This window comes from Numenius arquata, chromosome 10 (genome assembly GCF_964106895.1).
Source record: "Numenius arquata chromosome 10, bNumArq3.hap1.1, whole genome shotgun sequence".
Taxonomy (NCBI): Eukaryota; Metazoa; Chordata; class Aves; order Charadriiformes; family Scolopacidae; genus Numenius; species Numenius arquata.
Genome location: NC_133585.1, coordinates 30,527,372 through 30,542,330, shown reverse-complemented (window position 1 = coordinate 30,542,330; position 14,959 = coordinate 30,527,372). Strand labels below are relative to the sequence as shown.

The 14,959-nt window shown below is 42.5% G+C and overlaps 1 protein-coding gene across 1 annotated transcript in view; it reads right to left on the bottom strand.

Annotated features, from left to right (window-relative positions):
* SLC7A11 (solute carrier family 7 member 11) overlaps positions 1-13,780 on the bottom strand; it is a 60,353-nt gene extending 46,573 nt beyond the window's left edge. The window contains exons 1-3 of the mRNA XM_074155235.1: positions 13,504-13,780; positions 10,383-10,509; positions 6,258-6,373 (exon numbers count right to left, since the gene is read on the bottom strand). Of these exons, the coding sequence (XP_074011336.1) occupies positions 6,258-6,373; positions 10,383-10,509; positions 13,504-13,780 (520 nt within the window). The remainder of the gene's footprint in view (positions 1-6,257; positions 6,374-10,382; positions 10,510-13,503) is intronic.
* Between the last annotated feature and the right edge of the window lie 1,179 nt (positions 13,781-14,959).

Here is a 14,959-nt window from a genome sequence, read left to right as displayed (position 1 = left end):
TCCCCGGAGCCTCCTCTTCTCCAGGCTGAACAACCCCAGCTCCCTCAGTCTGTCCTCGTAGCAGAGGTGCTCCAACCCCCTGATCATTTTAGTGGCCCTCCTCTGGACCCGCTCCATCAGGTCCATGTCCTTTCTATATTGAGGGCTCCAGACCTGCACACAGCACTCCAGGTGAGGTCTCACCAGAGCAGAGTAAAGTGGCAGAATCACCTCTCTGGATCTGCTGGCAACACTTCTTTTGATGCAGCCCAGGATGTGATTGGCCTTCTGGGCTGCAAGTGCACATTGCCTGCTCATGTCCAGCTTCCTGTCCACCAGCACCCCCAAGTCCCTTTCCTCAGGGCTGCTTTCTGATATCTCATCCCCCAGGCTGTATTGATAGTGAGGATTGTTTCGGCCCAGGTGCAGGACCCTGCACTTGCTTTTGTTGAACCTCATGAGGTTCATCTGGGCCCACCTCTCCAGGCTGTCCAGGTCCCTCTGAATGACATCCCGTCCCTCCGGTGTATCAACACCACCACACAGCTTGGTGTCATCTGCAAACTTGCTGATGGTACTCTCAATCCCTCTCTCTATGTCGTTGATAAAAATGTTAAACAGTACCAGTCCCAGCACAGACCCTTGAGGGACACCACCATATAGTAGTTCAGGTTGCAGGGCTGAGGCTTAAGTTCTTAGAATTTCATTTTAGTGGACTTTATAGGTTATAAGAATTTACAGTCATCTTTAGATCAATATTGAGAATTAGCAGTTCTATTTGCATAACAGACATATAGGGATGTTGGGCTTAGCGTGGAATCATAGAATGGTTTAGGTTGGAAGGGACCTTAAAGATCATCAAGTTCCAACCCCCCTGCCATGGGCAGGGACACCTCCCACTAGACCAGGTTGCTCAAAGCCCCATCCAGCCTGGCCTTGAACACCTCCAGGGATGGGGCATCCACAACTTCCCTGGGCAACCTGTTCCAGTGTCTCACCACCCTCACAGGAAAGAATTTCTTCCCGATATCTAATCTAAATCTCCCCTCTTTCAGTTTAAAATCATTACCCCTCGTCCTGTCACTACACTTACTGCTAAAGAGCCCCTCCCCATCTTTCCTGTAGGCCCCTTCAGGTACTGGAAGGCCGTTATAAGGTTTCCCCTGAGCCTTCTCCAGACTGAAAAACCCCACTCTCTCAGCCTGTCTTCATAGGAGAGGTACTCCAGCCCTTTGATCATCTTTGTGGCCCTCCTCTGGACTTGATCCAACAGGTCCATGATCTTCTTATGTTGGGAGCTTACACTGGTATTAGGTATTGGCACCATACTGGTTGTCTTAGCAACTGGATAGTGAAAGGCAACAGAGAAGAGGAGTCATGAGGAAATCTGCTAGAGAGCAGGAAAAGAATATGACAACTGTGCCAGGATTCAAGAAGTAAATTATATCTTGGGACTATGATCATTATTCAACACCTCCCTTCTATGAATAAGGCCTTATGGAAATAACTCAAGAAACTGCAGACGCTTTGATACAAGATCACAGCAAAGATCAGAAGGAAGCAGCAACTGCCCAGAAAAAAAGGACAGTGAAAGGACTCATCTCTAACATTGCTAACTAAAAGCCAGGCATCTGGTGTGGCCGCATCCTCAATGAAGAGACAGTTATCTCCAGAGGATGAATAATAGGCATCTGAAAGAGATGCTATCTCAGATGAGATGAGTTGCCTTCAGGAAGAGTCTCTTTCCCTCTTTCTCCACTAACTCTATGGGGAGCATAGACAATTACCTTAGACTAAACACTTAACTAAAAGCAAGATGAATCCTAACCAAGGGGAGCATGGAGGGAGAATAAAATGGGGTTCATGAACAATCAAACACCAATCATGTTGCTTTCCACAATCTCTTTCCTTCACACAGCCACAGCTATATATGGCTAATGAAACCTAATGGGACAAACAGCAGTAAGCATTACATCCTGGCCTACTTTTCAAGAATATATGTCAGTATGTATATTACCTCAGCAGGAAACCAAGGAAACTGCCCTCCCCTAACTTGTCAGGTCAAAGCATTCACACAGAACAAAAAATACCCTCAATTTGTAGATCCTAACGCATCAATTAAAATAAAGTCACAGGAGGCACAAAAGTACCCATCAGAGCAGCTTTTGCTATCCCTGTAAGCCAAGAGATGTCTTAATTTAAACTGCTTGTCTGAAAACTGTCTGCGGTAGAGAGCAATGTCTGTAACATCTGCCACGATGGGGGGAAAGAAAAAAAGGCAATTAACTATAGACTCACATACACACCAAATTTATACCAATGAAGCTTTTGGCTGGAATATTTGCCAGCAAGCACTGATAGATCTGTACAGCTGACGTTGGTTTTCAAGCGTAATATTGCCTGTAACAGCCATAGTTTGGGGTATTTAAGTTTTTCTGGCAGACCTCCAAAAAGGGGGGGGGAGGGAATTTTACATTATTGCAGTGAAAAATGCCCCAAATGCACGTGAATGAGTGTAAAAACCTTGAAAACGTGTGAGTTGGTAACCTGTTTTCAGTCTCACAGTTTTTAATAGCTGAAACCTGTTTATCTGCTTTCTGATACGGAGGCCAAGTGAAAAGATTAGAACAGGCTCAGTTAAGATTGCGTATCTATTCAGGTTACATATTGATAGTACGATTCAATACCTTTGCACAGTATAATTTATCCCTTCCTGTTACCAATATATTTAAGTTTACCATTAGGAGAAGAACTAAAAATTACAAATAAAGCAATACATGAATATAGGTGTGTTTTGCACTGTCTATCACCATGCGTTGTAGTCATAGGGATAGGATGTTTCTTCATTGGAAGAAACAAACAAAAAAAAGAAGGTGTCTACCAGCTTCCACTTAAAGAGAGAAACTAATTTTTAACTCTTTCTCCTACATTACCCGTCTTCAGCATTAGAACAAAGGCAATTGGCATTGCTTCTTCTTTGTGTCCTGAGGCTGTTGTGTTCAACTCAAGCCAAGTTGGGCATTTAGAAGGCCTCATCTCCTGTTTGCATTTTCTTCAGCTGTCCTTTCCTGTGCTGGGGCACATCCAGGTTCTCTCTCCTCTACCTGGGCACTTACTCTCGCAAAAACTGTAGTAATTAGATATCTTTGAGATGTCTGCTCTTCTCTCAGGTACAGTTAAATTAACTGAGTTTAGAAAAAGTTCGTGGCAGAACAACAGATAGACTGAGATATGCATATCTGTATTTGCTTAGGTTTTCCTCATAACAGAGATTTGCTTGAGAAATATCAAGTAAATTAAAGTGATTTCTAAGTTTGAAAAGAACAGGCAGCCTTTGCTTCAGGGGTTCAGAAAGCTGGGATATCTGAAGAGAAACTCCACACAACCACCCTTCTCTCTACCAAGCCATTGAAATGTCCAGACTCTTTGGTTCGTTTTTTTTTATCTCAAAAAAAAAAAAAAAAAAAAAAAAAGGCAGGCACCATATTGTGGTACAGAACATTTGCTTCTATAGATTGTTCAAAATTCCTCAGAACAGATGTGATTACGAGGGGAATTTTGTGCCCAGCACATGCTTTTTTCCTACAAATAATAAACCAAGAATGTGGTTTTTTTAAAGGTCATCATCTCCAGTAGTTCCATTTTAGCTCTCATCTGGTCTTCGTCTTCTCTGCAGCACTGTTGTTCCTTTTTCACTGCAGAGGCACTGAGGTGGAATTAGTGCAGAGCAGAATGGGCTGTAGCCCCTCTATGAGAAGTACATGTTTTCAGTTGCTACAGGAGCAACAGTATTTGCCACTCCCCATTGTAAACCTGGTTGCATCCATCTCAGGCAACCTTTTAATAATAGGCTTAAATTGCAGAAAAGGAGATTTAGGTGGGGAAAAAAAAATAGTAATGAGAAAAGCTGTCTTGTGACAACAATAGAAAAAACTGGGCAACAGTATTAGGTGAGGCTTTAGAAACTCCTTCACTGGAGGTTTTAAGATCAGTTTAGATAAACACTTGTCAGAAATGGTTTAGATATGCTGATTGTGTATGGGGGCAGGAGATCACCTGGAGATTTTTCAAAATCTCTCCCTTCCCTTTCTAGTGTGATCAGAAATGACAACATAAAACTGCAGAACAAAGTCTCACCCAAGGACAGCATTTAATGGCGCTTCCCACTACCTTTCCCTCGTGCAATAAAGAGAGATAAGCAGCACACACTCTGTCATTATGCACAGGAGGGAAGAGGGCCCAGGAGTGGATAAGACAAAAGGCACATCGGTTCACTTTCTGATTAACTTAAAATTTTCAATGGAAGCAAACACTACCTTTGGCACCAATTAAATTGGATTATAAGATCTTCCGGGCTCCAATGTGTCTGTTCAGCTCAACAACCCCTTAATCTTACCTATCATCCCACCTACATGCACAATACAAAACATTCACAACAATTACCACCACAACAGCTGGTTCTTACCATACAAGAACAGCAGTCATACATTCTGGGATCCCTGAGTTTAAGGATCATATGACCAAAATATGATCAAAAACTACTACAAATGAAATTCCACTGTAGAGCATAATGCAAAGAATAAAGATAAAGCCTCAGCCTGACACGTCACTCTTTTCCTCAGCATTATCCCATTCACCGTTACGAACTTTCTACAAGAATCCCTTCTTTGGGTGAAATGACGACTCATCCTACCTGTGCTGTACAGACCCATGCTCGCCATAAGAGCAGTCTGCTGTGAACTTCTCTCTCCCTTTAGGCTATAATTATTTCAGCATAACTCCACACACCCCGCTGCAATGCTACTTCTTTGTTTAATTACTTTGCGAAGCCCTGGCTTATCACACAGATTTTCAATTAAATTAAAAGCAATAAAAACCTATTTTAAATTGTTCACTTATTGTGCTTGAATCACATGCACTTAACAAAATGCTTTGACGGAGTCCTCACTTAACGTTCCTTCTGTCTCAGTGACCTTGAAGTTACTGAACATCTGTTTCACCCTTACCTTGCACTGAAATATTTCAGACAGATGTAGCTATAAAAAGTCATTGACCTCAAAATTTAAGCCCTTAATTCAATTATTCCTATGAAACCTATAGTTTGTGCATAATTAAGTTAGAAAGAAATGCGGTCACATACTGATATTTTTAGTACTCCTGGTCTTATCAAGAGAGCTGCTGCAAAAAGCCACAGTAACCTGGAGACTGGAAATTTCAATGGCAGTTGAACTCACTACCCCAAAGAAAGAAAAAGTCATCTGATCCTATTATTGTGCAAAACCAAAGGGGTCTCCTGTGTGCCTTTGATCATTTTGCATGTCTTAATTCCTTTTTCCCGTCCTTTTTTTTCCGATATGTGCACTGGCCAAATTGAAAGCAACAGTCTGTTACCAATTACCCCGGCCTACTCTGTACTCTCCTCCCAGCGCAGCTGAATGCAAAGGTGTGCAAGGAGCATCATCACCAGTGACCAGAGAGAACTGGACCATGGCCTTTAGCGCTGCAGGCACATGGCTCCAGAGTCCCATTCGCTTCATGATTTGTGTCCTCCCACACCAGCCCAGGTACGCCGTAAAGCTCCTGGTCTCAGGGTAGCCTCCCTCCTTCCACTGGCAATTATTGGTTCTCTGTAGCCCTAAACGGCCCCTTTTACACTAATTGTAAGGTTAGCAAGAGTAGGACAAGCTGCCGAGAACAGACATGCATTTTCAGCGAGCCGCACGCCCTGCTCCCAAAGTCATCAGTTGGGTTCCTGCCTCCTGAACCACAAGTGCCTTGGTAAGTTTTATTGCTATGAAGGACAGAGTGGGACTTGGGAAGATGATCTCATGTTGCCTGTGCTCCGCTCTAGAGAACTACATTTCTTCATGGCATCATACTTGGCACTCGATTGCCTCCTAAAACAGAGGTAGAGCAAAGCACTTAAAATCAGGTAATCATTCTTCCATATCTCTGGCACTGGCTCACCATCTCTTAGAGACTGAAATTGCTTCCACAAAAGTAACGAGAGTTCTGCCATTAATTAAAGTGGCAACAGAATCAGCCTTGGCAATAGATTTTCCCTGCCATTAATAAAGTCTGCTATTCTTTTTACTACTGCGTATATTCACAAACGCACATACCCAGGCAAAAAGTCGCACTGATGCCCTTGGCACTGGATGCACAGTCATTCTGTAACAATTCGCATCAAACGACTACCTGTTCAGCATACAATTACTTTTTTTTTTTTAATTTACATCATCTTTACCCTTCCCTAAAACCTAAAATTGTATACTTACTGATGCCAACAGCTGTAATGAGTTTAATCGCGAGTTCTGGGATTTCACACTGCATAAAGAAAGGTTCCAAAATATAGCGTCCAAATGCCAATGATATCACTGCTGTGGCAGCAGGGCTAGAGTAAAAACAACAACAACAACAAAAATCATGAAATTAATCTGCAATAGTACATAAACAATATTCATACAGGATCATGCTGTAACTTTACTGTCACAAAACCGTGAGCCATACTTAATTTTGGTGCCTGCTTGTGACTGTGCTACCGTGTATTGTGATTTCTGACTGGTGCAGGGAACCATGAGAAGTTCAGCTTTGCTCAGTGGCTCCCATCTTGACAGAATCACTTCTTACCAGGTTCGCTCCTATAACTGCCACGTTGTGAAGCAGCCATAAACAGAAAGGAAAGGTATCGATACAAATCTTCCTTCACTCAAAGGGAACGTGGCCAGAATTAGACTACATGGGCAAACCCCCGAGTAGAAGTCATTGAGGACTGAATTTTGGTGGCCCTGAGCGGTATATCTCACCCTTCAGAGACACAAGGGAATTAATTTCATTCAAGCTGAGAATTCTGCTTTACTGAAATAGGTATCCAAAACCTACCCAAATCTGTTATTAAAACCTGAGACAATGCAAAAAATTAATGAAAATGGGATTTCCTAAAAATCAAATAGAATTTGTTCCTTTTATTGACTAACAACTTTCTAGCTCTGTAAGGGAGAGCAAAAATCCTTGAAGTACAGAAAGCACCTATCATGAAACAGAGAAATGTGAAGGAATGCATGCAGTTGTTGTATTTACAGATTTTAAATACTCATAATATTCATACAGCCATTCTCTTTGAGACAAGCTAAATGTTTGCCAGAAGCCTTAGCACTGACACATATTAGCAGCAAATCACCCTATGCCTTGGATCAGACACTGTCAGCACATTACAGGTCTAGTGGCCTGTTAACGTTTGGTTTGGGAGAACACTTTCACCCTTCCTAGGACAGCTGGTGGCATCTGAGCTTCACCACACACTCACACACAATAAGGACAAAAGGGCGTGATTCTGTCTCAAAGGATTTTTGAGTTAAACAAGAATCCAAGCAAATTCCTTGTGAAAAAACCTACAGCATTTAATAACATAATGCCTCACCCTTCCAGAATTTTAATAAAAACCTAGTTGTCAAAAATGCTACAGAACAGTGTAAAAATTCTGCAGAGAAGTTATTATTCTCCATTAAGCGATAAAAGAATTTTCCACCAGAGAGTTTTGCCCTTGAAACAAAACCCACTTTCTTAGCATTATGACTCAACCAAAATGTCACACATTGTGTTGGACCAAACTGCAGAGCAGCAACGAACAGAAGTATCTTCCTCAGAAAGTCTTTGCGTGGACAAGGGAGGGCAGCTCCTTGTGCAACCCCCTGCACGAGGACCGTTCCTTTTGCTGGCCAACAATTGGCTTTGCGACCTTTGCCTTCGCTCAGGGGCTGAATGTCCTCTGTGCTGGATTGACACAGACATTTACTGACTTTACCTCAGTGCATTATTTCTAATTTCCATAAAAAGATCACCAGGCTTCCGGCTTTTAAGCACTGCAGCCTGCCAAAAGTAGTTTGAAGGATCCTAGATCAGATGAAAGATCAGATCTTTGGAGCTTTCCCAGGCTTTTTTCCTCAGCCCCAGCTCCTTTTTCCAGAACTTGGATTTTCCCCTCTCGTTTTAAGAAAGGCCTTTTTAAAGCAGCAGTCACTGCTATCCACACCGTTATGTTTTTAAAAACGTAGCTCCTACGTTATACCTCTAATAAATAGCTGTGTCTCTTGTATTCCCATGTTTGGGGGAAGATGTTGCTGGCAGTGTAGTCAAGCCATGGAGGTGGAAGTCGAAGGAGTAGGGGATTGATTGCAGTCAATTCCTTTTGACTGCAATCCTGAAGACAGACTGGCAGCCCCCTAACAGCTGTGCGCTCAGGAGCGGACAGAAAGCGCGTTGCCAGCTTTCCTGTAAGGGCAAGGAGCACAAAAAGCCGCCAGGAAAGGAGCAGGTATAGTGTCCCAGCACACACCACAGGTGAGTGAGCCACTTGGCAGCACACTCTCACCCAACCTGTGTTTAGCAACCACCACGGTCAAGCAGTACAGACAATGCATTCACACAGTCATGTTCAGTTCCTACTTGTACTGGATGAGGAAGGCACATCTAAAGAGCAGGTGATGCTGGCACAGTTTAATCAGCATGTGGGCAGAGTTTAAGTGTGTCCCAGACTGTAAAATAGCGGCTGAAAAGATATACAAGAGCAGGAAATGTTTATTTTGGTTACAGCTGCTCCACCAGCCCGTGGGTGTGATAATCCTCCAATCCTTCAGAGTTAAGAATGGCTTAGCTGAGAAATGTATGTGCAACTTCATCTCCTGAAAAAAGCCTAGTTACATATTAGGCCTCAACTTCTTTGATAGCAGCAGCCAATTAGTTTACCAATGCAGGAGTCAGATATAAAACTCTACACAGAGTTTCGGCAGCGCTGCTCTGATCATCGCAAGTTGTAACAAGTACGCCTCCCTTGCTGCCTCTCACATTTGATGATTAAAGAATCCACTGATGTTCCTTCCCATGCAAGATGATTATTTTCTGGGTGTGGGGCAGATCACGATGACTAAGAGTGTTTTCATGACACTCCTGGGACACTGTCGTATGTAAAAAAATAATAAGTTTGCAAGGAGAGGAATTTATGAAGCCTAGTTTCTTGTGGCTATTTGTCCCACAAGAGGGACCCCACAATAAGGTCCCCCTGTCTAGTAAGGTGTAGGTTAAGAGGGGGATTTCTAAGGCTACTCTCTTTTGTTGATTCTGTGATGTGCAATGACATAGCTACACTCACAGCACTGCTCACCACGAAAACACAGGTCTGTTTCCTCTGTCTGGTTTTCCTTTTTGGCAAAAAGTTAATATGGTTAAGACATCTTCTCTTTCATCACATTTGATAGAAATTATGCAGTTAATTCAAAGGTTACGTATGGGTGGGGAGGATGGAAGGGACCATCTGACACACAAAATTATTTCCTCCGGAAACAAGATAAGGATTTACGGATTCATAATGACTCAGCAGTGCCAGTGCTCTTAAACTCAACAGTATATGCTAGAACTTGTCAATATTATGTAAACATAGTTGTGATTTGAAATGAGGCTTGTGCTTTTGTGACTAATTTGCTGATTGCAAAAGAGAGGGAAAAGGAGTGCTAACTAGCCTGAGGCAGGAATGCAGCATTCCTAAACTCATTTTGCATAAGTGAGTTGCCCTGTTCTACACATAACAAGCTCTCCACCCTCAGAAATACTGTAAAAAAAAAAAAGATAAAAAAAAATTCAAAGGGCCACACTTAAGTTTGATAAAAAAATCCATTAACATTATGAAAATCTATTTGATATGTTTCAATGATTTGGCATCTTTGTATTGTAATTCACCTATGCAATATCAAAGGGCTGCATGAGTCACAGGCTTACACACCAAAACAATACTGTGGACATTTTAGATATCTAAGGACTTTATGTTGCTTTATTTGGCCAGTTAGTGCTTTTCATAGTAACCAAGAGTTAAGTTCTCCAACACACTATAAAAGCAAAAAATGGGATCTTGTATTGATATATAAAGAATACATGGTACCCCCATATCTGAAAACTACTGGGCAGTAACTTCACCAAGAGTTATTCCTGTATCCACAGACAACAGCAACTGCTGCAAAAGCTAGTACCAAGACTGAGAAAATGTAAAAGTGACTTCCCTCTTCCACTATACAATATATAGGTATGGCCATTAGTATTGTTAGTGACAATAGTGGTTACAGTAAGCCTAGCAAAATTAAAGGCAGTAGCTGAATTTGTGTGACAGGCAATTGTCACAGAATCGTTTCCCCCCAGCCCCCCCCGTACACACACATGTTGTGTGTGAATGTTTCAAGGCTGATGAGCAAAAGAGTGTTGCTAAATTCTCTGAAGCAACCATACTAAAAGAACACAGCTCATTGATCAAGATACATTTGATTTGTTTTGCCCATCATGTATTGCAGATTTTTCTTTATGACTGGAAAGTGTACTGCCATCAGAAAAGAAGCACAGAGAAGCCACGATACACTTACCGAATGATGAGTAATTCAACCCAGACTCTCACAAAAGCAGGTAATGGGCCAAAGGCCTCCAGGATGTAGGTGTAGTGACCACCCGATTTCTTAATGCATGTTCCCAGTTCAGCATAACAGAGGGCACCTGTGAGAATTAAACTGTGGCATCACCAGAAATATCCAGAAATACCTTTCAAAGTGTTTAATAAGCTAAACAAAGGAGCTGTCGTGGTATCACAACTACTTTGGATATAAAATATATTTTAAAATATATTTAAAAATATTAAAATAATCAATTTTTTCAAGCAATTGTTTGTTTTACTCATTCAGCTAGACTTGCAGTTAAACCAAACTGTACACATACCCAGTTACATTAAGCACAAAGCCACTGAACAACCTATTTGCTATCAACACATTTCATTACGCAATTGTATCTCATGAAGACGGACAACAAAATGCTGTGTCACCCCAGCTGCCCAGCCAATCTAACTGTACTGCCAAGTGAAAGCCTTCTGACACATTTCCTTGTTATCAAGTGATGATCAGTTCCTTTCAGCCCTAGAGATGCCTGTCTCAGCCTCTGAGGAAAAGCCCTGTAGAACTGGGGGGACTCTATTCCCCCTGCTGAGCCACAGCTGAAGCAATTGACTGGCCAAAATTTGGAGCAGGAATTGCAGTTTAAGAATTTTGCTTAATAACTCTCCCAACATCTTACATACAAAATTCGGGAGATGGCTTAGCCCTGGCTTTTCAACACTGGTGCAGTGCTGTTGTGTACTCCTAATGCAATGAAAGCTCAGTTCCTTCCTGCATTGCCTTAAATACAGACAACTCCACATTTTCATAGCAGAAGGCTCACGTCATCCTTTGATGCATTTACACTGATTAAAACAAAACCCAAATCATCCTCACATTGCTGCATCATTTCATGCAGAAGCGGTTCAGGCCCCTTTGGAACAACGTGCTAGTGGCATTCCCATCGAGAGGGAGCTCTGAGAGCTCCTCGAGGCTGCTGCCACCACAACGTGTGGCCTCTGCCGTTACAGAGCAGGCAACAGCACGCTGCAACTATGAGGACCTGTGTGAAGCCTTCTTCACCCATGCACCATCTGCTACTGCTGCTTAATGAGCCATCACCCAGCCGTAAAGCCAGTGGATTCTTAGCTCCACGGGTGGACCACAATAGTAGAGAAGTGCACCACCTCTGATAAATGTAGGCAGCCCTTTCAGAAGAGTCTGAGAAGCCAGATAAAAACAGTAATAAAGTTTATAAACACCGCATCACATAGACTTAAGATCAGCATCGTATATGAACTCATTTCGGCTGTGCTCCCTGCACGCTTTTATGCTGCAGCACTTTAAGATGAAAACTACAGTTGTGAAAACCACATAACACACACGAGCCCATTAAAGCTGTACCACATTATGACAAATTCCATCCCTGTTCATTGACTTTGTTTGGGGCTTTGCAAAAACGTGGCAGCTTTTATCTGTTATTCTTCAGCTTACCTGAAGATGTACTTAAAGGAATTCTTACAGCCACATTAAAAAAAAAATAAAGCTATTGATGGGTTTTCTCTTGCCAGCCTCTTCTGTTGAGGTTCAGGATTAAATGAAATTGCATTTTGATACATTATACACACCACCTCACAAGACCTTAAGTGATCTTTGCTTGTGATTTTACTGTAACTAAGCCATGCAGCGAATTAAAAACACCCATGGCATAAAAAATATGAAAAAATAACTGTAACAGGTCAATTCAGAGAAAGAGATAGTATCTTTTGCTGGGCCAAATTACACAGTTCTTCATATCTTGAGATTTGTAAAATGACCTAGAAAATCCATCTGATAAAAGAGATTTTTTTTTTTTCCTTATTGTACAGACTTTACTTCACAGCCAGAAGATTACTGCTATTAAAATTAAAGCCAAAAATGCAATTCTTAAGCAAATTCTGCTTTGACTAAATCTAAAGACCAAGGTCTTCTGACAGGGTTACAAATTGTATCTGTGGCCTTTCTTTAGTGGGGAATTTTGGTTATAGGCAGGACTTCCACATTTGTACAACAGATTATGCTGCACATTGTACCAACACATTTAACATTTGACCAAAACTATCCTAACTCGCTTGCACTATCTGTTTGGCTTGGGTGGGCTTAGTCTTGTAAACAGTCCATGTTTCTTTTAAACTCAGAGCCAGTTTACACAGGGTGGCATTTGCATGTTCCACCTATTAAGCAGACACGTGTTAGCCTGTGTTTGTCCTCTTTACCTCCTGCCAGAAAACAAGTCATTTCTGTTTTAAATAAAGCCAATATTCATGTTAGTTCTTCAGCTTCTTTGAGATTAACTCCTTAAGTAGGTCAATGGACCCTCTGTCCCGCTGAGGCCAGAGTGGGGTTTTCCACTCTGAATGAGAACTTTGTGTACAGAATAAAAAAACTTGCATTCTTCAGAATTAAATACTCTTCAAACATATACAAAGTTAGTAAAAACTGTCACGATCGGCAGGCCAGCAATAAAACTTGCATTACAGATTTGTTTCCATCACACTGCTTTTTGCAGCGCAATCTTTCAAAGCAACATTGTGAGCGAGGGACAAAGTAAAGAGCAGTAACACAAGACTGGGGAGAGGGGGCTGTTATTATTTTGCTGCCTTTCATGCCAATACAGCTTATGTCCAGTGGGAATTATTCCTCTCAGACCTTGCTCAAGCCTCTAGGGGACTAAGTCGTGCTGTCTAAACATTTCACCGGTGTTGGAGTGGAGCGACCCACATCCCCAGCTGCCGGGGGCCTTACAAGCAAACCATAAACTACCTGTTATAGCCAGAAGAAAAACACAATATGTACAGCACATTGTATGGCATAAAATGGACATTTACTTTTCCTGTTCCTTTAGGGACCCGTAAGAAACAATAATTTATGCTTCCAGTCTCTACCCACCAGGCGCTGGGGGGACAGGGGTTGCATACCTCTGTGCCCTCCATGCAACCTATCACGCAGAAAAAATCTTCTGTAGGCCTATTGGTCCCTCAAGCTCCGCACTCTGCCTTGCTATCCAATGGCAAAATCAGGCAAATGACAGCAATAATCCACCAACTGCCCCTCTGGACCAATTAGAAACTTTTAAGGGACTTACCGAAGAGCGAGAGAATACCACACACCGTCCAGACAGTCAAGGACATGCCCACGCTGCCAGTGTTCTTCAGGATGCCTTTGGGAGAGATGAAGATGCCAGCTCCAATGATAGTGCCAATTATGATGGATATCCCCCTCAAAAGTGTCACTTTCTTCTTCAGCACAACTTTTCCCTCCTGGCCTGGCTGTTCGCTGTCCACAGAGGGCAACCTGCCATTAGCCTGCCCCTGCAAGTAGCTTCCATTAGAGGCGGTGGTTACAGCAGCTTTCCTAAACATGCTACAGTGCCACCAGCACACCGATAGCAAGCGCAGGCAAAAAAAAAAAAAAAAAAAAAAAAAAAGTTTGCAGCAGAAACTCAAGGGTTGTTGTTTTTTGGTTTTTTTTTTCCCCCCCCCTCTCTGTGTAGCCAACTACTTAGTCTCTGCCCTCGCTTATCTTTCCGGCTGCTCCTATGCACAGGTAGCGAGCTCCTAAAGTGTGTTTGAGCCTTGCCTGCGGTCTGAGCACTGCTCCGGAACACCTGCGCCTTCACACTGCGAGCTGGTACTGCCCTATCATTGGAAAGTAGCTCAGCTTCCGCGTGGACTTGTATTTAAGCTCTTGTCATACCAAGTTACTCCAGCTGAATGATGATGCAAATTCTCCAGGTTTGCATCAGCCATTTGAGAAACCTCTGGCATTACTCAGCACTTCTTTTTTTTTTTTTTTTTTTTTTTTTTCTTCTTTTTAAATGGTAGGGGCATGTTGCACAACTGACCTGAGGGTGGTGGGAAGAACAAAGCACTCGCAAGAAAACCGAGCCAATCAAGCTAAGCACATCACCCTCGACACCCCGAGACACACTCCCAAATTTTTTTTTTGAAGCAAGTCGGAGCCAGAAACAAAAGCCTGCCTAAACACAAAGCTCGTCAGAGCACAAGGGGAAAAGAAATCAAACAGGATACGTCATCCTTGGGTCTAATCCAATTTCTTTCTCGAAAAACTCCTCTTAACGAAAGTTAAGTTTGCGGGGCTTAACTTCTTGTGTCGCAGTTGATCAGCCCCTCTCACGCATATGTTACTTACCTGGCAATCTCTATAGGGACCTGTACCCACCTAAAGAATACATACAACCCCCTTGTTGCCCCGTGTTGCCTAGCAACACACCCAAATCAGCCTAATGAAAACCCAGGGTTATTTCCGCAGCATAGTAATTTTCACACATGCAGCGTGTTTCTGGGATGTCGGTAAGCAATTCTGCAACGACACTTCCCCTTAAGAAATATTATTAACGTTTACAGCCACCTCGCCTGTGTGATCTGGCAGGAGGAGGGCAACACCCCAGAGCACGGGATCTCCAGGGGCTCCAGCACGAGAAAGGTGGTTTTGTGTTATCGTATAGCTTCCCTGACCAGATAAACAAGTAATCAGATGCATAAATACTTTTGCTTCACAACCCAATCATTCAAAATTCA